The sequence below is a fragment of the Bufo bufo genome, chromosome 2 (assembly GCF_905171765.1).
Source record: "Bufo bufo chromosome 2, aBufBuf1.1, whole genome shotgun sequence".
In the NCBI taxonomy this organism is placed as follows: Eukaryota; Metazoa; Chordata; class Amphibia; order Anura; family Bufonidae; genus Bufo; species Bufo bufo.
In genome coordinates, this window is record NC_053390.1 from 607,958,543 (window position 1) to 607,984,935 (window position 26,393).

At 44.0% G+C, this 26,393-nt stretch overlaps 1 protein-coding gene across 1 annotated transcript in view; it reads right to left on the reverse strand.

Moving 5' to 3' along the window:
* The window catches only part of BBS7 (Bardet-Biedl syndrome 7), a 51,378-nt gene that overhangs the window by 24,446 nt on the left and 539 nt on the right, over positions 1 to 26,393 (reverse strand). The window contains exons 2-11 of the mRNA XM_040418403.1: positions 22,601 to 22,757; positions 21,019 to 21,084; positions 20,689 to 20,751; positions 20,427 to 20,602; positions 17,803 to 17,989; positions 9,471 to 9,543; positions 4,537 to 4,653; positions 4,302 to 4,432; positions 4,017 to 4,101; positions 3,575 to 3,677 (exon numbers count right to left, since the gene is read on the reverse strand). Coding sequence (XP_040274337.1) covers positions 3,575 to 3,677; positions 4,017 to 4,101; positions 4,302 to 4,432; positions 4,537 to 4,653; positions 9,471 to 9,543; positions 17,803 to 17,989; positions 20,427 to 20,602; positions 20,689 to 20,751; positions 21,019 to 21,084; positions 22,601 to 22,636 — 1,037 coding nt within the window. The 5' untranslated portion in view covers positions 22,637 to 22,757. The remainder of the gene's footprint in view (positions 1 to 3,574; positions 3,678 to 4,016; positions 4,102 to 4,301; positions 4,433 to 4,536; positions 4,654 to 9,470; positions 9,544 to 17,802; positions 17,990 to 20,426; positions 20,603 to 20,688; positions 20,752 to 21,018; positions 21,085 to 22,600; positions 22,758 to 26,393) is intronic.

Here is a 26,393-nt window from a genome sequence, read left to right on the forward strand (position 1 = left end):
GCAATGGCTTCTTATTTTTCTCCTCGGGAAATGCCTTTTTATCCGCCGTCTTCTCCAGAATTTCATCTAATACCGGGCCGAAGAGGTGGGACCCTTTAAGAGGTGTAGCGCAAAGTTTATTTTTAGAGGCTATATCCCCTGACCAGGATTTTAGCCACAACGCTCTCCTAGCTGTATTAGTCAAAGAATCTGTCTTTGCTGCAAATCTTATGGATTCAGCTGAAGAGTCTGCCATAAAAGACACAGCCAACTTAAATAAAGGTAGAGAACCCAGGATCTCTTCCTTAGAGGTGTCCTGTTTAAGATGATCCTCCAGCTGATTCACCCATAAACACATAGATCTTTCATTTACAGGGAACAATTTCTTTTTCTTTGCTTTTAACCCGCCGAACATTTCGTCTTGAACTGAGCGAGTCTGCTCTTCCTCCTCAATATCCATTGTCTGTCTTACTGCAGACAGAAGGGGGTCTAAATCTTCTTGCAAAAAAAGATATCCTTTTTGATCATCCGCTATATATGTCGAACTTTGATCTTCCTCCATATCTTCTGAAAGATATAACCCCTCTTCCTCAGACTCTGACAGTACTCTAGGTCTTTTTGCGGGAGGGGAACCGGCGCACGGCTTTTGAACCATACTGGAACTTGCCGCCTGGATTTCCTCTTTCACAATCACTCTTAAATCTGACAAAAGGGATGATTGCTCTTCTCTGAGAATTTTCGCCAGACAGTCACTACATAAAGCTTTCTTATAGGACTCTGGCATCTTTTTTTGAACAGATAGCACACCTTCTTGCTTTCCTTTTTGAGTCTCCCAGAGACTTGGCTGTCGAGTCTCTCTCTCCCTGCAAGGAAGAGGAGAGAGAGCCTCATTAGCTCAAACTGCACTGAATAAGGGTGATATCCGAGCCCCCCTTCCCGGGAACTTACATGACCCTGGACAGGGATGTCTGTACTAGGGTTGTTGCGGGTATCGAAATTTCGATACCCAATCGATACTTTTGTCCCGGTATCGATACGATACCGGGATTTCCGTTTTTTCGATACTGGGCTGCGCTTCTGCGCAGTCTAGTATCTCTGAACATGAGCGCGCTGCTATCGGCGCGCTCATGTTCTCTCTCAGCAGCACGGGGAGAAGGAAGCTGTCCTCCCTCCCCCTGTGCTGCTGCCGCTGCCACCAATGAGAAGAGAGGGGCGGAGGAGGGGCGGCAATGAGAAGAGAGGGGCGGAGGAGGGGCGGCAATGAGAAGGGAGGGGGTGGAGGAGGGGCGGCAATGAGAAGAGAGGGGCGGAGGAGGGGCGGGCGCACTGCGCCACCAATGATAGGATTACTATCGGAGCGATGGGAGGAGACATCAGCTTCACAAGTGGGCGTTCCTTTTCCTTGCGCTGCGATTGGACAGCGCTACAGCCAGGGAGAAGGAACGCCCACTAGTGAAGCTGATGTCTCCTCCCATCGCTCCGATAGTAATCAGCAGCATGTGGAGCAGGAGAGGAGACAGTAATGGGGCACTGCGGGCGAACGGAGCGGCGCCCAGGACTAAATGGTGAGTGCTGAGACATCGCTGGGCGCCGCTCTGTGTGGCCTAATAGTGAAAGTCTGGACTCATATACAGTAGTCAGTCTTTAACACATACAGGAGGCGGGTGCCGGCAGCAGAATCGCATTGCCGGCACCCTGCCCCTGACAGGGAGCTGCGATCAGCGGCAGTTAACTGCCGCTGATCTGCTAGTACCCGCCTCCTGTATAAAGGGGTAAAATCATTGGTGGTGCAGTGTGCCCCCCCCCTCAATCCCCCCATCCCATTAAAATCATTGGTGGCACAGTGCGCCGGCCCCTCTCAACCCTCCAGTATTAAAATCATTGGTGGCAGTGGCCACAGGGACCTCTCCACTCCCCCTCATTGGTGGTGCAGTGGCAGCTTCTGATCGGAGCCCCAGCTGTGTAAGCCTGGGGCTCCGATCGGTTACCATGGCAGCCAGGAAGCCCTGGTTGCCATGGTAACATCCCTGATGCTGTGTGCACAAAGCACAGAGCAGCAGGGACAGTGTGGAGTCCTATTCACCCTGATAGAGATCTATCAGGGTGAATAGGAAAAGGGATGAAAGATCCCAGGTTCTAGCCCCTAAGGGGGGAAATAGTTATTAAATAAAAAGTGAAAAAAAAAAAAACACTAAAATATGAAGTATAAATCACCCCCCTTTTCCCAATTTCACATATAAAATATATAAATAAACATATTACATCGCCACGTCAGAAAAGTCCAAACTATTAAAATATAAAAAAAAAAACTAGGTGGTGAATGCCGGAACAGAAAAAATAAAATAAAAACAGCGCGATTCGCCATTTTTAAAAATGAGGAATGCACGTGGCTTTTTTTGTTTATTTTTTTCGCGTGGTATCGAATGGTATCGAGTATCGCAATACTTTTTCATGGTATCGAAACCGAATCAAAAATTTGGTATCGCAACAACTCTAGTCTGTACTAGCCTCCTGTATAGCCGACATCTGGACCTCCATGACTCAGACTGACATTACATTTATATCCTACCTGGTCCGTCCTGTCGCCTCGCAGCTCCGCCTTCCCCTCTTTCTGGGGGGGACTCATTCCCAAGAAGAGTCAACCCCCTCTGAACACGACCGACGTCGCGGTCTCCGGCGTTACCTGGGCGCAGCCATCTTCTTCCGACCATGTGATCCTTTCTTCCGGTCACATTGTCTTCCGCGCGCACGCCGACAGGAGGAGCGCAGGAGCCGCAGCCGAGCCCAGAGCTCCCAACCGGAAGTAGCGGCCTCGGCCTCCCCCGATACAGCGGCAGAAAGGTACAGGGGTATCGGGGCAAGCTAGGGGACCTCTACCCAGAGAGGTGCTAGCCACTAGGCGTCCCAAACCTGAAGAGGAGAGGCAGAACCCCCCGACCAGATTCGGCCTATATCCTTTTTTCCCTAGAGCAGGGAACAACATCTCTCTGCTCCTATCCCTGTAGGGACAGGAAGAACACTGGAGAGTGGGGAGGGAGGGTGCCTTTTAATCTCTCTCGCTTCCTGTCCCTACAGAGACCAATAGGACAACCTCCATGGGTGCTGTCATGGAGGGACGTCCTGGAAATACAATTTATACTGAACCCTGCACCATAAAACTTTGCATCATTCTGCTCAGCTCTTCCTGCTATATAACATGCTGCCTGCAGCTCATACTGTACTTTCATGGTGACAGGTCCCCTTTAAGGGGCTACTAGATGCTAACACAAAATACAACAGACTAATAGTCGTGAGCCTGGTGCTCGCTTGCCTCTTCTCACCTATATGACTGATGGCCGCTGTGTATCTGCCTGTATACACAGTGCCTGTCAGTCATTGATGGAGGGGTTGGGAGCAGTCAGGGAGAGCGCTCTCCTCATCAGTACAGCAGATTTACTTTATGTGTACTTTATTTTCTCTTAGCTGCTATTAACCAAATAGCGCAATCTCTTTTTGTGTAGTTTGGTATAATAGAGCAGATTATTAATAATGATATGCAGTTGTTAGTTTTACCCCATTCAATCATTTCCGATATACATTATTCACCATCTCTGACCTTAGAGATGCTATTTTGGTTTGCATTTCTTGGCTCATCTTCAGCTCCTCACCAGGACCAGCTTCTCTGTGACTCGGTTCTGTTGTAAGTCCAGAAACCCATCCTAACAGATACATAAAATAAATATGATATTTATAATCACAGCTAAGAAATCACATTTCAAGTTCATAGATTATTGTTCTTGTGATGTAAATTATCAATAGTGATAAGTGAACTTGTGTTTTCAAGTTCGGCATACAGGTTCAGGTTATCTAAGAATCCCGTTATGGATTTCGCTACCACAGCCCATAACGGAATTCTATGACGGCATGCACCACGGAAGCCTATAAGAGGCATTCCGTCATAATAGAAGTCTATAGAAGTCTATGGCCAGCCAGAAATGGAATACTTAATGATGGGTCAAACCCTTTCAGACGAGATACAGCTAACTTATTTGACCTACCAGAGTAAGTGGACAGTACAATTTCATCATAACCTTCCTTCCCAACACAGCCTCCCTGGATGGATGTTATGCTTTCTGTCAAGGCCTAAAGAATGAAAAAAAAAAAAAAAAAAGTATAATGTAATGGTATTATTTTCTAAATGTGAGAAAATACATAAATAATCCTGATATCAATCATCCGACAGATGTGGACAGCGCCTGTAGGACCTGCTCCCATCTTCAGTACAGTAGGTTCCAGGTGGGATTAATGCTTACAAAAAATCATTACTATCAGCACAGACTTACATGGTCAAATCGGAGAACAGGATCACTTGCACTGTCAAAGCCATATACCTCCACTGTACCATCATCTCGACCAATCAATATGTCCTTCACTCCATCCCCCATAATATCAAAGTTGTCAATGCAGAGAATGCCTAGCAAAATACATAAATATAAGGATAACAGACCTATCTAGTTTACTGCAATCAGGGTAGATCAGGAAGGCATGCAAGAAATGCATAGAATTATTCATACAAACCTCCTCGTTTCTTCTCATTGAATATTTCCCATTTGGGCACAGGCGAGCTCCTTGCAATGTGAATTAGTCCAATCTTTCCATCCGATGTTCCATACAAGAGCTCTTCTCCACTGCTCCCTGCCATAAAATACTTTTGGTTGAACTTGAAAGTCACATATTTCTTACATTCATAAGTCATGAAAATATATGACTAAGATATGACTAAATATATGACCGCTGCATTGCCGATGGTGAGCAGGTAAGCAGTAAGGAGAACACAGCGCTTGTACAAGCGTTCCATTCTCCTCATACAGCTGATCGGCGGGGTGCCGGCAATTAGGCACCTGCCAATCTGATACCGATATCCTATCCTGAGAATAGGTCATCAATATATAAACAGACAACCCCTTTAACCCCTTCCTGACGCAACGATTTTCTGTTTTAGTTTTTCCCTGCCTGCCTTTCCGGAGCCATAACTTTATTTATTTTTTCCGTAGCTGTATGAGAGCTTGTTTTTTTGCGGGACGACTTGTACTTTCTAACTCCGGCAGTTAATATGGCATACAATGTTAAGGTTTTGTTTTTACAGCATTTCACTATGCCAGTAAAACCGACTTTTGCTCTTCATTTTCCAGATCAGTACGATTACAGAGATACCACATATGTATAGTTTTTATTGCGTTTTGATACTGGGGAAAAAAAACTTTTGAAAAAATAAATCACCATATTCTAACAGTCATAACTTTTTTATAGTTATGTCTACCGAGATGTGTGAGGGCTCATTTTTTGCAGGACGATCTGTAGTTTTTGCTAACACCATTTTGGGGTGTGTATGACAACCACTTTAATTAAATTTTTTAACTGAATTGTAATATACAGTCAAGTCCATAAATATTGGGACATCGACATAATTCTAACAATTTTTGCTCTATACACCACCACAATGGATTTGAAATGAAACGAACAAGATGTGCTTTAACTGCAGACTGTCAGCTTTAATTTGAGGGTATGTACATCCAAATCAGGTGAACGGTGAAGGAATTACAACAGTTTGCATATGTGCTTGCAAATCCTTTACAGTCAATTACAGCCTGAAGTCTGGAACGCATAGACATCACCAGACGCTGGGTTTCATCCCTGGTGATGCTCTGCTAGGCCGCAACGGTCTTCAGTTCCTGCTTGTTCTTGGGGCATTTTCCCTTCAGTTTTGTCTTCAGCAAGGGAAATGCATGCTCAATCGGATTCAGGTCAGGTGATTGACTTGGCCATTGCATAACATTCCACTTCTTTCCTTTAAAAAACTCTTTGGTTGCTTTTGCAGTATGCTTTGGGTCATTATCCATCTGCACTGTGAAGCGCCGTCCGATAAGTTCTGAAGCATTTGGCTGAATATGAGCAGATAATATTGCCCGAAACACTTCAGAAATCATCCTGCTGCTTTTGTCAGCAGTCACATCATCAATAAATACAAGAGAACCAGTTCCATTGGCAGCCATACATGCCCACGCCATGACACTACCACCATCATGCTTCACTGATGAGGTGGTATGCTTAGGATCATGAGCAGTTCCTTTCCTTCTCCATACTCTTCTCTTCCTATCACTCTGGTACAAGGGGATCTTGGTCTCATCTGTCCATAGGATGTTGTTCCAGAACTGTGAAGGCTTCTTTAGATGTCGTTTGGCAAACTCTAATCTGGCCTTCCTGTTTTTGAGGCTCATCAATGGTTTACATCTTGTGGTGAACCCTCTGTATTCACTCTGGTGAAGTCTTCTCTTGATTGTTGACTTTGACACACATACACATACCTCCTGGAGAGTGTTCTTGATCTGGCCAACTGTAGTGAAGAGTGTTTTCTTCAGCAGGGAAAGAATTTTTTCGGTCATCCATCACAGTTGTTTTCCGTGGTCTTTTGGTGTTGCTGAGCTCACCGGTGCGTTCCTTATTTTTAAGAATGTTCCAAACCGTTGTTTTGGCCACGCCTAATGTTTTTTGGTTCCTTAACAAGTGGGAGGCACATATGCAAACTGTTGTAATTCCTACACTGTTCACCTGATTTGGATGTAAATACCCTCAACTTAAAGCTGACAGTCTGCAATTAAAGCACATCTTGTACGTTTCATTTAAAATCCATTGTGGTGGTGTATAGAGCCAAAAATGTTAGAATTGTGTCGATTTCCCAATATTTATGGACCTGACTGTACTTATATTATGAGTAAGAACTAAGTTCGAAACATGTTAACCGGGCGGTGGAGCGAAATGATGTTTACACCAAAGATAAATAAAGACAACGGCAACATTTATAATCCTGGATGCTGGAACCTCTTCTTTTTATGTACACTGCTCAAAAAAATAAAGGGAACACAAAAATAACACATCCTAGATCTGAATTAATTAAATATTCTTCTGAAATACTTTGTTCTTTACATAGTTGAATGTGCTGACAACAAAATCACACAAAAATAAAAAAATGGAAATCAAATTTTTCAACCCATGGAGGTCTGGATTTGGAGTCACACTCAAAATTAAAGTGGAAAAACACACTACAGGCTGATCCAACTTTGATGTAATGTCCTTAAAACAAGTCAAAATGAGGCTCAGTAGTGTGTGTGGCCTCCACGTGCCTGTATGACCTCCCTACAACGCCTGTGCATGCTCCTGATGAGGTGGCGGACGGTCTCCTGAGGGATCTCCTCCCAGACCTGGACTAAAGCATCTGCCAACTCCTGGACAGTCTGTGGTGCAACGTGACGTTGGTGGATAGAGCGAGACATGATGTCCCAGATGTGCTCAATTGGATTCAGGTCTGGGGAACGGGCAGGCCAGTCCATAGCATCAATGCCTTCGTCTTGCAGGAACTGCTGACACACTCCAGCCACATGAGGTCTAGCATTGTCTTGCATTAGGAGGAACCCAGGGCCAACCGCACCAGCATATGGTCTCACAAGGGGTCTGAGGATCTCATCTCGGTACCTAATGGCAGTCAGGCTACCTCTGGCGAGCACATGGAGGGCTGTGCGACCCTCCAAAGAAATGCCACCCCACACCATTACTGACCCAATGCCAAACCGGTCATGCTGGAGGATGTTGCAGGCAGCAGAACGTTCTCCACGGCGTCTCCAGACTCTGTCACGTCTGTCACATGTGCTCAGTGTGAACCTGCTTTCATCTGTGAAGAGCACAGGGCGCCAGTGGCGAATTTGCCAATCTTGTTGTTCTCTGGCAAATGCCAAACGTCCTGCACGGTGTTGGGCTGTAAGCACAACCCCCACCTGTGGACGTCAGGCCCTCTTATCACCCTCATGGAGTCTGTTTCTGACCGTTTGAGCAGACACATGCACATTTGTGGCCTGCTGGAGGTCATTTTGCAGGGCTCTGGCAGTGCTCCTCCTGTTCCTCCTTGCACAAAGGCGGAGGTAGCTGTCCTGCTGCTGGGTTGTTGCCCTCCTACGGCCTCCTCCACGTCTCCTGATGTACTGGCCTGTCTCCTGGTAGCGCCTCCATGCTCTGGACACTACGCTGACAGACACAGCAAACCTTCTTGCCACAGCTCGCATTGATGTGCCATCCTGGATAAGCTGCACTACCTGAGCCACTTGTGTGGGTTGTAGACTCCGTCTCAAGCTACCACTAGAGTGAAAGCACCGCCAGCATTCAAAAGTGACCAAAACATCAGCCAGGAAGCATAGGAACTGAGAAGTGGTCTGTGGTCACTACCTGCAGAACCACTCCTTTATTGGGGGTGTCTTGCTAATTGCCTATAATTTCCACCTGTTGTCTATCCCATTTGCACAACAGCATGTGAAACTGATTGTCACTCAGTGTTGCTTCCTAAGTGGACAGTTTGATTTCACAGAAGTGTGATTGACTTGGAGTTACATTGTGTTGTTTAAGTGTTCCCTTTATTTTTTTGAGCAGTGTATATATAAGTAATGAGCCTGGAAGCCTAGTACAGGCTCATTACTTTCAAGGAACACAGTCCCCGATCTCTGCCGGGGGATTAGCTCCTGCAATGAAGCGCACGCTTCCAGCTTCTCAAATGCTGTGGTCACATTTGACCACATCTGTATGCACCTGCTAGCTATGGCGAAGCGAGCTCCATCTTCAAAGAGCCGAAATCCACCATACATGTATGTCTTGAAGGGGTTAAAAAATGAGTTTTAGTCTGCAATATTAATTTCTTCAATTGTTTTCAGACCCTGTGATTTTTAGTTCGCAACCTGTACCTAGTTCAGACTTTTCTCATATCGACACGTCCCTCACAGTAAAACAAGCTGGAGGTGAGATCTCTGTCCAGGATGCTTCTATCCTTCCCCTACAATCTGCTTTGTGTGTGCTTTCCTTCCTATCTACAGCCTGTGTGAGCTTCGCTCCACACTCTGATCTGCCATATAAAATTGCCTTCCCCTTCCTGCTGCTATCTCTAATACTGCTAGAAGAGGGAGGAGAAACAGAGAGCGCCGCCAAAAGCCATAGTAGGGCTCTGATGAATTTATGTCAGATTCGACAGTTAGGTGACTGACACTGCAGAGTAAAATGGTTTGGAATAAAAAATAAAAAAAAAAGACTATTTAGACAATTGATTAATTAAGGAAGGAAGCAAATGAACAATAAAATAAAAATAAAAAATCTGTGTAAAGCCTTTAACTTACAACTCGCAGTGAATGGAGAGAGCCATAACTGGATGCAGTGATTTCCTCAAAGGTGGGGCAGGGGCTGGTGTACCTCCATTCTTCAAATAAGAGGGAGTACCAGAGGGAAACCTGCAGCTATCAGACATGCATGGTATATCCTGCAGACGTCAATGTCTACACTGGGAATATCCCTTTAATAGTACAAATAAGGCAACTACTCCCGAGCTCTACCCTGCTAATTGTGACTACAATATTATTGGACATACATATCAAATGTAATTAAAACTTAATACAGCTGAAGGAAATCCAAGAAATACTAACCTCCATCACCACCATTCAAGGCCAGCACAGAAGGAAGACCAGGAACTTCAACTTCATACAATAAATCAGAACCCTTGAAATAAATAAGACCATGAATACGATAAAGTCTAAAAGGTTAAAAAGCACACAAAAGTATAAAGATATCAGGTACGTATCCATAAATATACTCTGCAAATTTCTACTGTGGATTCACAGGTGGAAAGATCGGCAGCTGTGCTACTACGCAGTTAAAATCTATATAGTTTAATTCATATGATATATTTGGTCATATGCTCCCATCTAGTGGCCGTTTTTGGTATTGCATTTGTTTTTCTGTTCTTCATATCTGTCATTCATTTCATTGCTCCACCCCTTCTTCTGTGTACCTCACTTCCTGTTTCTCCATACTGCTCCAGGCTTTGAACAGGTACACATGTATTCTCATGTAAGCTTACAAAAGCATCATCTTTTGACCGCACAATACCAGAATCCATCTGTTCTGCTGTACTCTGTTATCTGGCTCACAGAATAAAGCAACTTACACGGATAAACTCGGTGTTGGTGAGTTCAAGCTATCTGATAAGGATTGTCCGCAGTGATTATATCTGCTTATACAGGCCAGGCATAGAGGTCTCACTAGGGTTAAATCGCTATTACAACAATCAGAGTCAGAATAGTCAAAAGATGCATAGAATTACTACAGCCTGTTGTGTATATATGTGTGCCTAATCTGCAATCAAGCTCAGTGCCATCCGCCATCTTGTGAAAGCACATGGTCGCACAAGCTTACTGCACTTCAAGTGAATGTTGGAAACTGTTTCTCTACATTGCACTGTGTTACCTCACCTGTCTAAGCTGCTATTAGTCTTCTTAAAAGAGACAGTACCATTTTTCGCAAAACCATAAAAAATGTCTAGACAAGGCTCTGAACACTCTTTTATGGCTGAACCAACGCAGATACATCATGCCTCTGAACCGGCAGACGTACAGGGAGCAGATTCTGCAGATATTACTGAACAGAGTGTAAGACCCAAACGTAAAATAAAACCAACACAGAAACTCAGAAAACTATCAAGCCACTAGAGAGGAGTTCTCCAGTAATCTGTCAGCCCCCTGGGACAGAACCACACACTGCATGTCCGTTTTGTCACACTCTAATAATCAACCAGCTGAAATAAGAGACTCTATAAATCACCTATTTGCTATGTATGTACTCTACCAGCAGCTGTCTGCAAAATACTTAGCCTTCTTGCAGGACTCTAATATAGAGGATTCTTCAGCAGAACTGACTAGAACTGATGCATTGAACCAACAAAGGGATCTCGCAGTGCAAAATGCTAAGCTTAAGGCAGAACTCTGCATTACTCAACTGCAGGAGACCAGATCTCACAGATCCACCACAACCAAGTGCACTGCACTTTCTTCTAGATCCTCTCGTTCCAGAAGATCAACATTAAGCGACAAGTTAGAGGCCCGCGCTGATGCCAAATTAAAAAATATATAAAAATAGTTTAGTTTTTTTTTCTCAGTTCCAACCCATTAATAATGTTTTTCCGACTTCCGGTTCCGGCGCCGACATGTGAAGACGTCAGGCACAGGAGCTCTGTAGCAGTTGAGACAAACAGAATTATATTGCCCGTGTACCGTTGGGAATCGGAAGAATCAACTACTTTAATAACAGACCATAACGTATGGATTGGTTTCTGACCAACATGGGCAAGAAAACAAAAGGCAGAGCGGCTTCTCCCTCGCGGCCTGAGGAACAGGCTGCTTCAATAATGGCGCCTAATGTACCTGAGGCGATCTCGGCAGCTGAACCGCCGGGAAGCACAAGTGTTTCACCACAAATCGATTACAAGGAGCTGGCGGTGGAAGTAGCCACACAATTAGCCCCGGATTTGCGGGAGACTTTAGCGTCGTCGGTCGCCAATGTCATGCGACAGTTGCAGGAAGAGGTCCAGCAGCACGAGAACCGACTGGAGGAAGCGGAAGGCCGCATACAAGTAATGGAGGACACTACGGAGTCGATTCTCCAAAAGCTCCAATCAGCCTTAGCTGACAACAAGCGCCTATGGGAAAAGATGGATGATTTGGAAAACAGATCCCGGCGCAACAACTTACGGTTAGTGGGGCTCCAGGAATCCATACCCTAGGGGGACTTGCTTAACATCTGTGAGCTGGAACTGCCTCAGGCCCTGGGGATAGCGGGACGCTGCAAAGTAGAACGCGCTCACAGAGTGGGCCCTCCCCGCCCGGCTATTGATAACCAGCCGAACAGACCAAGACAAGTAGTCATGCGATATTTAGACTACACAGATAAAGAGGCAATATTTAAGGCTTTTAAAGCCCGCAAAGAACCCGTCACATTAAGGGGAATGAAAGTTCTTATGTTCGGGGACTATTCTGTGGAGGTCACGAAGAAGCGCAAAGCTTTCTCCCCCTTATGCACCCAGCTTCATCGTGGGGGAGTCAAATTCGCCCTAATTTATCCGGCCACCTTGAGAGTCTTTAAACTTGATGGCTCCAGCAAAACGTACACCTCACCTGAAAAAGCTGCGGCCGACTTAGACGGGAAAATAGGTCCTGTAACACGAGGCCAACGGAACTTACTTAAAACCATGCAAGAAGATCCGTCTCTAGATGCAGACCAGCAGGATGGACTACGTTCTAGGAAGAATCGCTGAAGATTCTAGCAGGTTCACCAAGCGATTTGCAAGAGGTGTTGAAGGACTGTAAAGTGAGGAAATCTTGCAGTTATTGTATGGGGTCACTCTCTTTACTAGGGGAATTTTGAAATTAATGCTGCTGAGAAAGAAAGATATCAGGGGACCGATCTTTGTGCTCTAATTATCTATGCCTTATTATTTTATTTTTATTTTATATTTTTCTCAACTGTTTTTCTGGGGTTAGGAGGTACTTACAGTAGTTCTTTGCATGTGGAAAAAAGTCGATAAGAGCTGTAAAGGAAGCACTAGGTAGCTATATGGTGCGCCTTGCTCTGGGTATGTTTTTGTTCACTATGGTTTGTTATAATATGGAGGGTGGGGGGGAGGGTAAAGGGTCTTATTTCTATGGGGTTTATGTTAGTCACTTGCAAACAACGGTCTCAAAGGGATCTTTTTATCCCTTCTACGATTATGAAAATTGTGTCGTGGAACGTTAAAGGGTTGCGCTCCCCGCAGAAGCGTAATATGATTCTAAAACGCTTAAAGCATTTAAGGGCTGATATTGCAATGATACAAGAGACCCACTTGTTAGAAAGTGATTTTAGTCGCATGGAAAAATCCTGGGTAGGAAAAGTTGTGGGCTCTCAAGCAGTACAGCACAAAGCAGGGGTACTGTTCCTATTGCACAAAAGTTTAGCTTATGACATCCTTGGAGTTGAATCAGATGATTCAGGGCGCTGGTGTACATTACATCTAAACACAAATTCAGGAGAAATTAAGATACACAACGTATATGGCCCTAATGGTGATAATAAGCGCTTTTTCGCTGACCTGGCGATCAGAATAAATAGGGACACGGTGTCTAAACAGCTGGTTGGAGGTGATTTGAATACGGTAGTCAATACGATGGAAGATAGGAGGCGTGTAAGTAGATGTTCGGATCTTCCCCACATCCATGACAAAGTGCTTGAGCCCTTCTTGAGAGATACAGCCTTGACAGATATATGGAGAGTCGCCAACCCCGATGATAGGGACTTTACTTTTTTTTCACCTCCTCATGATTCCTGGTCCAGGATCGATTACTTTCTAGTCTCGGACTCCCTGAAGCAGAGAGGGATGGATCCGAAAATTCATGACATGGCGATATCGGATCATAGCCCGATTTCTGTTGTGATTTCCGAGATTCAGCCAAAGGGCCAGGATATCATCTGGAGGTTTCCCTCTTACTTATATAATGATGGAAACTTTAGTGAGGTTCTTAGAGGGTGGTACTTGGAGTATAGGGGAGACAACATAGCCAGCGTAGAGAATCCGTCGTTATTCTGGGACACAGCTAAAGCCGTTCTTAGGGGTAGGATAATAGCTTATGTAAGGGGTCTAAAGAAAAAAAATCTCAGACCGACTCCAGGAACTTGGTTCTTCCCTGCGGAATGCTTATACAGCATACCAAACAAGCATGACTTCACAAAATAAGGAGACTTGGCACATGGCTAAAAGGGAATACGAGTTATGGTATGAAAGGAAAATTAAATGTGATATGTCCAATTTAGAAAATAAGTATTTTAGGGGAGGAAATAAGTCTGGGAAAATGTTGGCTAATCTTATTAAAAACTCTAGGCGTCAGACCAACATTTTTAAAATAGCTGATGCTGGGGGTGTTATACATAATACACCTGAGAAGATAGTTTCCATACTGGGAGATTACTATAAAGATCTGTATAGGGACCCGGGTCCCAAGGCCCCATTGTCGTCCTTTCTCTCCAGGTGTATGAAGCTGCCTACTCTTACAGCAACTCAGTTGGACACACTGAACTCCCCAATATCTGAGGATGAGGTCTGTATAGCCATTAAAAGTCTACATTTACATAAGGCTTCGGGTCCTGATGGATACACGGGAGAATTTTTTAGGATGTTGGGAGACGAACTAAAAAAAATCCACTAGCGGCGGTATACAATGGAATACTGACGGGTTCTCCGTTGTCATCGGCAGATAATCTAGCATATATCAAATTAATCCCCAAGCCAGGGAAGGATGTCTTGAACCCTTCTTCATACCGCCCAATATCTTTAATTAACGTAGACCTTAAACTAGTGGCGAAGATTATGGCGGACAAAGTCTCTTCTTTTATGCCGGGTTTGGTGTCTCCTTCTCAATCTGGGTTTGTCAAGGGTAGAGCGGCTGTCACCAATATTAGAAAAGTATTGGTGGTGTTGGATGCAGTTCAGTGGAACACTTGTCCTTCTCCGCGTCCGTCGCTTTTTGCGATAGACGCGGAGAAGGCTTTTGACAACGTCAGGTGGGATTGGTTAGATGAGATTTTAAATCGAATGGGTTTCAGTGGCCCAGTTCGTACATTCATTTTGGCACTTTATACATCTCCTAAGGCAAGGATAGCAATTCTTCTTCTTCTTTCCCATTATGTAGGGGAACACGTCAGGGTTGCCCGCTCTCCCCGCTATTGTTTAACCTAACACTAGAACCGCTGGCTCGTATGTTGGAAGGGGGAGACGTTTTTAGAGGAATTAAATAGAGGGGAAGAGAGAAATATATACGTCTCTTTTTGCAGACAATGTTTTGTTGTTTATGGCCGACCCCTTGGAAGACATGGAGAAAGTTCTGAGCCTCCTAGATTCTTTTGGACCAGTATCAGGTTTTAAAATAAAATCGAGATAAATGTGTGCTGATGCCGCTCAAACCACTAAAGAACAAGAGAATACTTCCTGATACGTGTGAAGGTATTAGGATTAGTGATTCCCAGATCACCTACTTGGAAATAAATATAGGAAAGTCTCCTTCATCCCTTTATAATCTAAATTACCTCCCCTTGTTTAGAAAAATTAAAAGCGACCTTGGTAGATGGCAGAGTCTCCCGTTGTCCCTGTCAGGCAGGAGTCATTTACTGAAAATGGTATGTTTCCCCAGACTACTATACCTCCTACAAACAATTCCATTACTTTTGAAGCACTTCGATGTCAATGACGTACGATCAGTATTTATCAAATTTCTGTGGTCAGGTAGGAAACCTCGCATCGCCTTGACAAAACTAATGCTGCCAAGGGAGTTGGGTGGTCTGAATGTACCAAATGTTAGACTTTATAATTTGGCATGTCTTCTTAGGCATGGTTTAGATTGGTTATACAAGACTGGCCATTTCTCCAACTTTGATTTGGAGTCACAGTTGGCACACACCTGGCCACTAATAAACTTACTTCACACTAGGAGACAGGCCTTGCCACCGCCCCTGAAACATTCGCTTATATTACGGGATACGATGATAGCTTGGAAGGAGGCACGCAAACTAGCTAAGAAACCTTTTTTAGCCTCCAGGGTAATGAGGCTCTGGCAACACCCTGAATTCCCACAAGGGGTCTCGAATAAGATGTTTCGGGCATGGAGGTCAATGGGTATAAAAACTCAACTTGACCTTCTCCACATAGCGGAAAAAAGATACCTTACCTTTCCAGAATTAAGTCAAAAATATAACCTGGACGAATCTCACATGCTCCCCTTTCAGCAAGTATATCTTTTTTGTAGGGAAAGGTTGAGGGATGTCACGGGTGAGTGTGCAGGCAATTCCTTGATCTTCTCCTTAGGAGCTGATAAAGCCAGGCTTTCTATATCGCATATTTATAGGGTGTTACGTGAATCAGGTAATAAAGCCTCGGCTCAGGTTCTCTTTAAAAAATGGGAGAAGACACTGAATATACCAATAATACCTGAAAAAATCCTACAGGGGTGGCTTAGGGTGTGCAAGGCTGTTCCCTGTGAGGTATGGCGAGAGTCTCATTTACGTTTAATTCACTCAGCCATCTATGCTTTCACCTTTCCCAGGAGACCAGAGGATATGGCTTTTCTTACTGCCTGCCCGAAATGTGCTTTAGATAGGGCAGATTTGACACATTGTATATGGCTATGCCCACAGGTGCAGGCATTTTGGGAACAGGTCAGAAATTGGATTGGGGAAATCTGGAAATATGACATGAGACTAGCTCCCGAGGCTATGCTCTTTCATGATTTTGAAGAATCTCGGTATTCTCCCCCATTAATAGTAGATGCAGCACTAGTGATTTCACTGAGATGTCTACTACAGCGGTGGTTAAAAGCAGAGGTACCTGGGCTTCATGAGGTGAAGGCACAGATGGTTCACTTTATGTATCTGGACAAATTGGACACAATCAAATAAAGATAAAAAAACTAAATGGTTTTTCAAAAGGTGGAAAACGTTTATTGCCAACAGCTTTGCACAGGAAGAAATTAAAAACATTATGCAATCATTCAGATACACAGAATGGTATAGTCTAGAAGCCTTCAAAGGCACTTTGGGGAAATTAGCCATTTGACCACTGGTATGAGGAGAGGTGAGGGAGTCAGGTAAAAATCTAAGAGGACATACGACAGGAGATACTAGACAAATTTGGATTAGCTAACAGAAAATAGATTAGTAAACTAAAAGAGACAGTCTTTGCTGAAGTGACTTAGTTGGGTGGGGGGATGGGGTATTTTTCATTTTTGTATATGGAAATGATAAAATGATGTATCACCTTTGTATTGAATTTGTAATCAAAGTCTTATATTTTTTTGTGAAATGGTGAAACAAATAAAACAATTTTGGAAAAAAAATAAAAATGTTTTTCCAGCTTCCCAGTACATTGTACGAAATATTACATGGTGCCATTAGCAAGTACAACTTGTCCTGTCAAAAACAAGCCCTCACATGGCTGTGCAAATTGAAGAGTAAAAAAGGTTATGGGTTCTTAGAAGGTAGAGAGAGAGAGAGAGAGAGAGAAAGAAAAAAAAAAATAGCTGCCACTGACATGATACAATTCTGCCTGTCTCCATCCACTACTGTGGAGACTTACAGAAGAAGTATTTAAATTGGAGCTGTATAAATCTGCCTTCAGCAAGCTCTTCCTAGTCAGGGTTGTCCAGCCCTCAAGGTCATCACTAACTGATGGGTGGAGGTCCAGCAAACTGCCAATCTGGAGACAAAGAAGTTGGCGCCAGAGCACCGTCAACATTGTAGTGGACAGCAACTGTCAATGGGAGCAGCACTGCAATGACGAGTGCTGTCCACTACAATACTCACAGTGCAATGTAGTTCTGGCCTCAACTCTACACAGAACACCTGATCGGCGGGAGATGTAGGGTGCTGATAAGCTAGTGATGGCCCATCTGCTGGACAACTCCTTTAGAGGGGAATTTCCTTCTTAGATACATAAGGCATAAGCACAGACGTTTGGTAGACCTCTAGGACCTACATCTATCTGATCCCCCATTCCATCTGAGGATGTGACTACAGAGAATGACTGAGGTGGCTGCACATGTGCCAGACTTTCTCTATTCACTTCTTTGAGAGTCACTCTTCACCTGGAACAGCAGCCAGTGCCCACCTTACAAGGAGGGACACCATTTTATAGATATCTGGCCCAGAGTGGGGTCCTGTGGATATGCCATACTTGTAAGGCAGGAGCCCCTCTTTACTCAGTGAGGCAGGTAAGGAGCCCTATAACAAATATTTTATCTGATTTTAGAAGACATGCAGGATAATTATTCTACCCCAATTTATAATGTTATGGGGCAGATATGTAATATCCTCCACTCTACCATACTATTAATCCATTCAGTTACACATGAAATCAAACTGGCAATCTACAATATCTAATATGAATGTGTAAAACCACCTTACCTCTAATATTCGGAGAACTCTGTCCTGGCATGCAAGTATTGGTGTAATCCTTTCCAGCTTTTCTACTGGTAGACAAAGGACATCGCTAATCTTATCCCCAGAGAGATAGTAGTGCTGGTCTTTACAGTCACAGTAATGGTTATAGATGTAACTCGCACACAAGAAAAGATCGGATCCAGATACGTGCCTAGGAGGAGGATGGACCATATTTTAAGCAGAAATACTTAAATTCATGTAAACTCTACTAACCTACCAAGTTTAACACAAAGACTGTGGCATGTAAGACTTAAAGGTGTCACCTATCCATGGATTGCATCTGGTACTACAGCCCAGCTGTACTAAAGTGAATGGTACTGAGCTGCAATACCACATACAACACGTGGACATGCATGGTACTCTTTTTGGAAGACAATAACTCTAAAAACAATAAAAATAAATTTAAAAAAATGCTGGATTTTATGGTTTTTGTTTAAATAAATATTGACATGGGAAATGAAAAAAATTACATTTAAAATTAAAAATATGTTCAAAATAAAAAGTGATTTACTCAATTATTCATTTTCTGATAACACATTCCCTTTAAAGTCAGCTGCCCAAACACATTTAGGTTTTATATATGTAGGTGGGTGGCTCTCACCTAATAGCTATGATGGGTGCTACTAACTCTGAATTGGGAGCCCGATCCCAAGAATAATAAAAGCTTAAATAAAAAGAGGAGAGCGAGCACTCACAACACCTGTGTCATATGGAAATGATTTTACTTGGACCTGATAGGTCAGAAAACGTTATAACACTATTACATTCACTACTAAAATACATCCACATTAAAATACAATAAACATAAAATGGTACCAATTTGATTACACGACTGTGGTCGGGGTAAAGAATCCGTGGCCGCACTCCGTGACACTTATGAAATAGTGTCAGTGTCTATAAATTGAATAGATGAAAGTGTCCTAAAAGTTCCTCATGTGGGGCACTTTTCACGGCTTGTTTCCAATGTGAGCGGACACCATGTATATCAATTCCTGCAGAAAGGTTCGCTCCTGCCAGAAGAGTAAAGGCAAAGTCCCAAACTTATGATTTTCAGTTCCTACCTGGTTCCTTAGTTATGTGCCTCGCTATGTGGCGTCTCCTCGAGGCGAGCGGTGCTGGCCGTCCGAGCGTTCTCCGCCGCAAGTCTCAGGCGGATGACGACACAGTATCGCGGGATCCGACAGGTAGGATTCCAGACAGCAAAATGCGCTGAAGGCTACGTGCGTACTTGCTTTACTGGAGATTCATCCATGTATGGCCATGCAATCCATAAGAGGGTCCGGTATGTTAGGTGGGCGCTTTTCCTTCTCTTTCACCAGACGCGTTTCGGGGCGTCTACACCCCTTCCTCAGTGGTCAGTGGACCACTGAGGAAGGGGTGTAGACGCCCCGAAACGCGTCTGGTGAAAGAGAAGGAAAAGCGCCCACCTAACATACCGGACCCTCTTATGGATTGCATGGCCATGCATGGATGAATCTCCAGTAAAGCAAGTACGCACATAGCCTTCAGCGCATTTTGCTGTCTGGAATCCTACCTGTCGGATCCCGCGATACTGTGTCGTCATCCGCCTGAGACTTGCGGCGGAGAACGCTCGGACGGCCAGCACCGCTCGCCTCGAGGAGACGCCACATAGCGAGGCACATAACTAAGGAACCAGGTAGGAACTGAAAATCATAAGTTTGGGACTTTGCCTTTACTCTTCTGGCAGGAGCGAACCTTTCTGCAGGAATTGATATACATGGTGTCCGCTCACATTGGAAACAAGCCGTGAAAAGTGCCCCACATGAGGAACTTTTAGGACACTTTCATCTATTCAATTTATAGACACTGACACTATTTCATAAGTGTCACGGAGTGCGGCCACGGATTCTTTACCCCGACCACAGTCGTGTAATCAAATTGGTACCATTTTATGTTTATTGTATTTTAATGTGGATGTATTTTAGTAGTGAATGTAATAGTGTTATAACGTTTTCTGACCTATCAGGTCCAAGTAAAATCATTTCCATATGACACAGGTGTTGTGAGTGCTCGCTCTCCTCTTTTTATTTAAACATTTAGGTTTTGTTCAGCTTTTCTGATGCAGTTTTGAAGCTGAAACCAAGTGGATTCACAAAAGAGGTGAAGTCAACTCTGCCTGAGGGGAAAAAAAAAAAAAGCTGTGTTTTTACTGCAACTGCATTTTTTATTTTTACATTTGAAGATGTTATATGGATGTGTTTCACCAATCAAAGCAGCCCAGGTGATTACCACAATGATTTAACGTGTTTCAGCAAGAAAAAAAATAATTCACTAGGTTTTTGTGATGATCTGTTTTTAAAAAGCAGCACAAGTGAAAACATGTAAACCCACCCTGATACTTTGCCATAATGATCCCTTTAAGATCCACATCTGGTTTTGGCTTCAAAGACTGCATTAGAAAACCTGATCAAAACCAGGACCTGTACGGACGGCCGTAAATCTGAAGTTATGCTTTAATATTTAATTATTCAATGTCTTCAACCTCAAATATACAAAAAAATAAAATAAATCAAAACTTGGAAGACAGGTGGTGTCAAAACGCGGTTATAGGATATAACTGTATTTACATGGCTCTGATGCTTTCTGTGAGGTTTGTTTCAAAGGACAGGAACTGCTTTCCCCTTTTTGTAAAGCCCCGAACTTCTGATCCAGATGCCACAAATATCTTTTCCTGAGTTGAGCCGAGAGCTCCTCCAAGCTCCAACCGAGAGATCTTCTGGCCGGGCAAGGTCTTAAAAACGGGCTAGAGGCAAATACAGAATAAACGTCACAAAAACAAATTTCCAGGAACACAGCATTTTATACTAAGCAGAAGTACACAAGCCTTACCACTGCTTCACTTTTCTTGATACCAAAGCATGTAACCACTCCATCTTGATCGCCAACTACCACCTAGAAAAAAGGATATTAAAACAAATCTCGCCAATCTCAGACAAGCAGGTCAAGCTGATATTACACTACAATTCAAATTAACTTTATGCATAATAAATTCACTGGCATTATTGTATAATATAATCCTATCTTCCCATGCAATAAGCGACATTAGCCGTTATACAAGTCTTGTCATAGTGAACCTGGAGGAGAGCACATCCACTTTTTATAGAATTGTGGAAAAAGTTAAAAAATAAAATAAAAAAATGAAATGAAAAGCCGAGTTACCTTCTGAGTTGCTCTTCGTCCAGATGCTGGGAGCAACTGCATGGTTTTCTGAGAGGTGACCCCAACCTAAAGGGAAATGCAATATTACTAAGTGAGGAACGCTCCGGGGTCTTTGTCATTCGTACAATAAAAACAAAAGCCATTTGCCTTCTTGTATCTTTTTTGGTGGGGTATTTTCTATTACATTTGTTTATATTTTTTATATAATAAGTGCCCAAGAGCGCATAAAAGACCCCTGTAGGACAATTATTGTTTTTGTTGTTTTATTGTGTAGCTTTTCACTTTAATTGGGGCATCCTTAGACAGAGCCCCAGCTAGAGGGGCAAATTGCCCTTTATCATACAGTTACAGGCAGAGCTGATGCTGATCTGGGTCTGCCAAGAGCCAGCAGCTCTACAATGCTACACACATTCACTACACAGTCCTCACTGAGCACAAGAGATGACAGAAGTAGTTATAACGGCTCCAGAGGTAGTTATACTGTGACCCGCTCCATTACAGGAGCAGGATCATTTGTGCAGCAATGTCAAAAGGCATTGCTGCTAAGGTGTTAAATACCCAGCAGCCAATAATCAGTCAGGACTAGAACAGTTGCTACTCATTTACTGCATGGCTGATCTAGATACTGATGACCTATCTAAATCAGGCATGCCCAACCTGCGGCTCTCCAGCTGTTGCAAAACTACAACTCCCAGCATGCCTTGATAGCCTACAGCTATCTAGATAGGTCATCAGTATCTGATCAGTGGGAGTCCAACACCTGGGACCCCGCCAATAAACTGTTTGAAAAGGCAGCGCCGCAGCTTTCTCGCAGTTTATCCTAGGCCGAGTGACGACACGTTCATCAGTCACGTGGGCTAGTCGCAGCTCAGCCCCATTGAAGTAAATGGGGCTGAGCTGCAATCCCAAGCACAGCCACTATATAATATGTGGTGCTGTGGTGAGCACAGAGAAGGCCGTGGAGCTCACAGGAGAGTTGATGCCTTCTCAAACAGCTGATCGGCAGGGGTACCGGGTATTGGACCCCCACTAATCAGTACTGACGACCTATCCAGTGGATAGGTTATCAGTATTGAAGTCCTGGAAAACCTCTTTAAATGTGTTCTGGCGGTGTGTTGGTTCTTCCTTCTCTCTTCTTTAGTTACCACTGTCCACAAACTATAGGTTACTTTGATTACAGTTGATTTTTATTTCTATAATGTATACCTTTTGTTAACCATGGTACGCAGCACTGAGATATTCTCTCTAATGATGCACAGACCTGTAAAGACAACGTTGGTTGCCGTACAGGGCAGATTACACAGATTGTAGACAGATTAGAAATAGACAGATTATTAGAAACATGGACAGACAAGCAAAAATGTGTGTCTAAACAGATTTATAAATATATTATTTAATGCAGAACACAAGACATGCACATTTAATTTCTGAACTTAGTCTGAAAGAGTTAATCTTCCCTCTGAGCATCGGCCATCTGCAGATTAAGCCATTCTAGTAGCTATTATAAAGAGGAGCGCTGAACCTCCGGCTTCTCAACACTTCTCCCTGACAACAGGATAACCGGGATTATTCTGCGCCATACCTGCAGGTAATCCACGCGGTTTAGCTCCAGCTCCATGGTGAAGTCACAGCAGCTGTCTAGTAATTTATAATTAGTATCCCACAGACAGAGATTCAGGGGTCAGACTCCAGTCAGCTCCTCACCAGGAGTCTTTCCATTTTACAGCATAGGCGAATAGCTGAAATACATAAAAATATGATCAGAATAACAGCACAACATAGAACTAGAAAGAAATAAAAGTATTAGTGTCCGTTACTTCCACATACTCACGGTACAGCATGTGAAAGAGGATGAAAGATACCAAGATTAAGTTACAAACCTTCACTGCAGATTCTATTAAAGATATGGGACAAACTGGCGCGGAGTGCTGTACTGGTGCTGTTTGTCTGGTAAAGGGCCAGAAACCCGACAAACCCCTTTATAGTCAACGGGGTCCGTTCAGTGTCATTCATCTTGGTTATGTGCTGGATCCAGCATTTTCATTGAAAGTTCACATCATTTGTCCTTAGCCCATTACTAATGCAACAAGAGCCCAGATGGGAGGGAACCTTTCACCAGGAAAATGCAGGCAGCCTGTTATAGAGCAGGAGGAGCTGAGCAGATTGATAGTTTTATAGGAAAAGATTCAGTATAACTTGTATTTCATTCATTAAAGTTCATTCTGAGCATTGAAGTCCAGGAGACGGTCCTATCAGTGACTGACAGCCTTCCCTCTATGACTGTATACAGAGATAGCTGTCAATCACTGATAGGACCGCCTCCTGGACTCCAAAGCCCAGAATGAGCACAGATATAAAAGAATGAAAAGCAGATCATACATCAATCTGCTCAGCTCCTCCTGCTCTATAACAGGGTTCCACATGACAGGTTCCCTTTAACGTTTAGCACAGTATTAGTATTTGGTGCTTAGTCATCACTCAGGTTTCGCAGGATTGTCAAACTCCTGTTCTATTTTATTTTTCTGAACAACTTCATGGACAGAAAAACTTTCTGGAAAATTAAACACGGCTCAACGGTTATGATACGCTTATTGGCAGGGCTTCATGAGCATACTGTCAGTTTTTACAGTAACAGAAACGGTTTAGAAAGTTTATTTATTCTTAAAGGGTTTCTACCACCAGAAATACTGTTATGTAGCTGATTGACATTAGCGATGCTCTAATCTCAGCACTACATAACAGTGTTCTTTTTACATTTGTCCCTGCAGCCGTTTTGGTAAAAAAAAAAAAAAAAGCACTTTTACAATATGCTAATGAGCCTCTAGGTGCAGCGTAGAATCAGCATCTAGAGGCACCGTCCACTCACCCTTTATCCCGCCCAGGTCCCCTGTTCTGCCCGCCCCGCTCCTCTCGATTGATGGCACGGTCCGCCGCATCGCTGCCGAAATCCCGCACCTGCGCCGTTCACTTCTGTATTCGGCGCAGGCACAGTGAGTGAAGGCCGCTCTCCTGATGACAGCTTCCTTACTGTGAGGTAGTCGGCGCAGGTGCAGTGAGGAATCCGGCACCACGAGCGCATCATTCACTCACTGCGCCCTTACCTGCTCGTCGTCTCCTTTGTAGAGGGGGTGTGGTCTAGTTACAATTGTTCGTCTTGTTCACTTGAATGGGAGGAGCAAATGTAATTACACTGCGCCGCCTCTACAAGAGAGACGACGCACAGGTAATTATAAAGAGCACTGCCAGCTCTTCAAACAGCTGATCGTCGGGAGTGGGACCCCAGACAATCTGATATTGATGATCTATCCTTAGTATAGGTCATTAAAGGGGATGTCTCACTTCAGCAAATGGCATTTATCCTGTAGAGAAAGTTACTACAAGGCACTTACTAATGTATTGTGATTGTCCATATTGCCTCCTTTACTGGCTGGATTTCATTTTTCCATCACATTATACCCTGCTTGTATCCAGGGGTTATGATCATCCTGCAATCCAGCAGCGGTAGACCAGCTTACATACACTTTTTCCTATAGTGTACAAGCACAGCCACCACTGCTGGATTGCAAAGGAGACAATATGGACATTTACAATACATTAGTAAGTGCCTTGTATTAACTTTCTCTACATGATAAATGACAATTACTGAAGTAAGACAACCCCTTTAAAATGGATGCCACTGTAACCCATGGGTGATGACTGACTTAATATGATGCCTACAAGTAGTGTCTGTCACCTAGGGGTTTCAATGACAATCGTTTGACAGATATGGCAGGAAAAGCTACTAAAGCTCATGATGTACCGTATATGTTAAATGGACACCCTTATAGCCACCACTGGTAGGCATTCATCATAGCCACCATACAAGTCTGGAGCTTTTCCCAAAACATAGATTAAAGGGGTTGACCACTATGTATTGCTAGCTGCACGTGTGGGAACAGTGCATACACAAAGCTAATAATGTGCATTATTAACCCATCTGCGCCCATGTCCAATGCCCCCCCAAAATGGCTTCTGATGGAGGATCCCATCCATGAGTGGCCTCTATTCACTTACAATGGGGGATGGACAGTAGAACTAGCGTATACACCATCTCCATCCCCAGTTTAAGGGATCAGAGTCCTCAGTACATCCATCAGCAGCCATTTTTGGAGCACAATGCCAGGAAGCAGCTGAGCATACCTGCAAATAATCAATAAAGGGGTTATCCGATATCTAAAATATCCCCCCAATGCCTGAGCCTCTTGTATGGATTATACTTACCTGCTCCCCGGCACCCGCGTTGCTCCTGATCCCTACATGGCCACCGCTGCTGCATCTCCCGTCACTCCGATCAACAGGGGGAGCAGCCAATAGCGGACCGTGGCGGTGACCGGCCTCAAGGTGGCTCGTCCCCGTCATGGCCTGCTATTGGCTGCTCCCCCAGTCGCCGAATGTTTTGATCCAAGAGACAGGTAGATGAAGCAGTGGCCGTGCAGAAATCCAAGGCAATGCGAGTGCCAGGGAGCAGGCAAGTTTAATCCGTACAAGGGGCCCGGGCATTGAGGGGATATTTTCGATATCGGATAACCCCTTTAAAGGGGTTATCCGGGTTCAGAGCTGAACCCAGACATATCCCCTTCTTCACCCACTCAGCCTCTCTGATATCATGCTCTAGTGCTTTCCCTTGCCCTGCGTGGTGCAGCGCTGTTTTTTAGTTTTGTTTTTACATTTTTACACTGCTAGGCGGAGGAGACGAAGAAGGGATATGTCTGGGTTCAACTCTAAACCCCGACAACCCCTTCATTTATTCTAATCTAAACCATCGGACATCAATAGTGTAATAATGCTTCTTACTAGCTGGATGGATGTGCTGTCCCCACCACGGGTGCAGATAGCAATAGATGGCCGCCAACCCCTTGATGGAGGCTGAAAATGGAAACTGAACACAACCTATGACATATAATAACTAAGGTGTGGTCAGAAGGCTACTGATAATATCTTCAATTTCTTGCATGTTCCTATCTCCAGAACAGGGGTCCCACAACCTGCGTCCATGCTCACTCAGCTGTTTTGCTCACCCGGTGGGATGAGGTTCGTGAAGCCCCCGTTCTGGAGATAGGGTCATATGGTAAATAGGCCATAAATGTACCACACCAATAAGAAAATACATACACAGCACTACAGAATCATCTGTATCCCCTGAGGAAGCCAGATGCGAAACGCGTGGCGGGGTTAGAACTGCAATTGGTCGGTATTTCCTTTTGCATTTCATGCATCGGCTGCACCATAGGCGGTAGAGTCTGGGTTTGGCTATGATACGTTCAATGCATAAGGGACATAATATTAATGGCTGTGTGACTATACCGCTGCAGTTACTTTTATTACATGACTGCTGC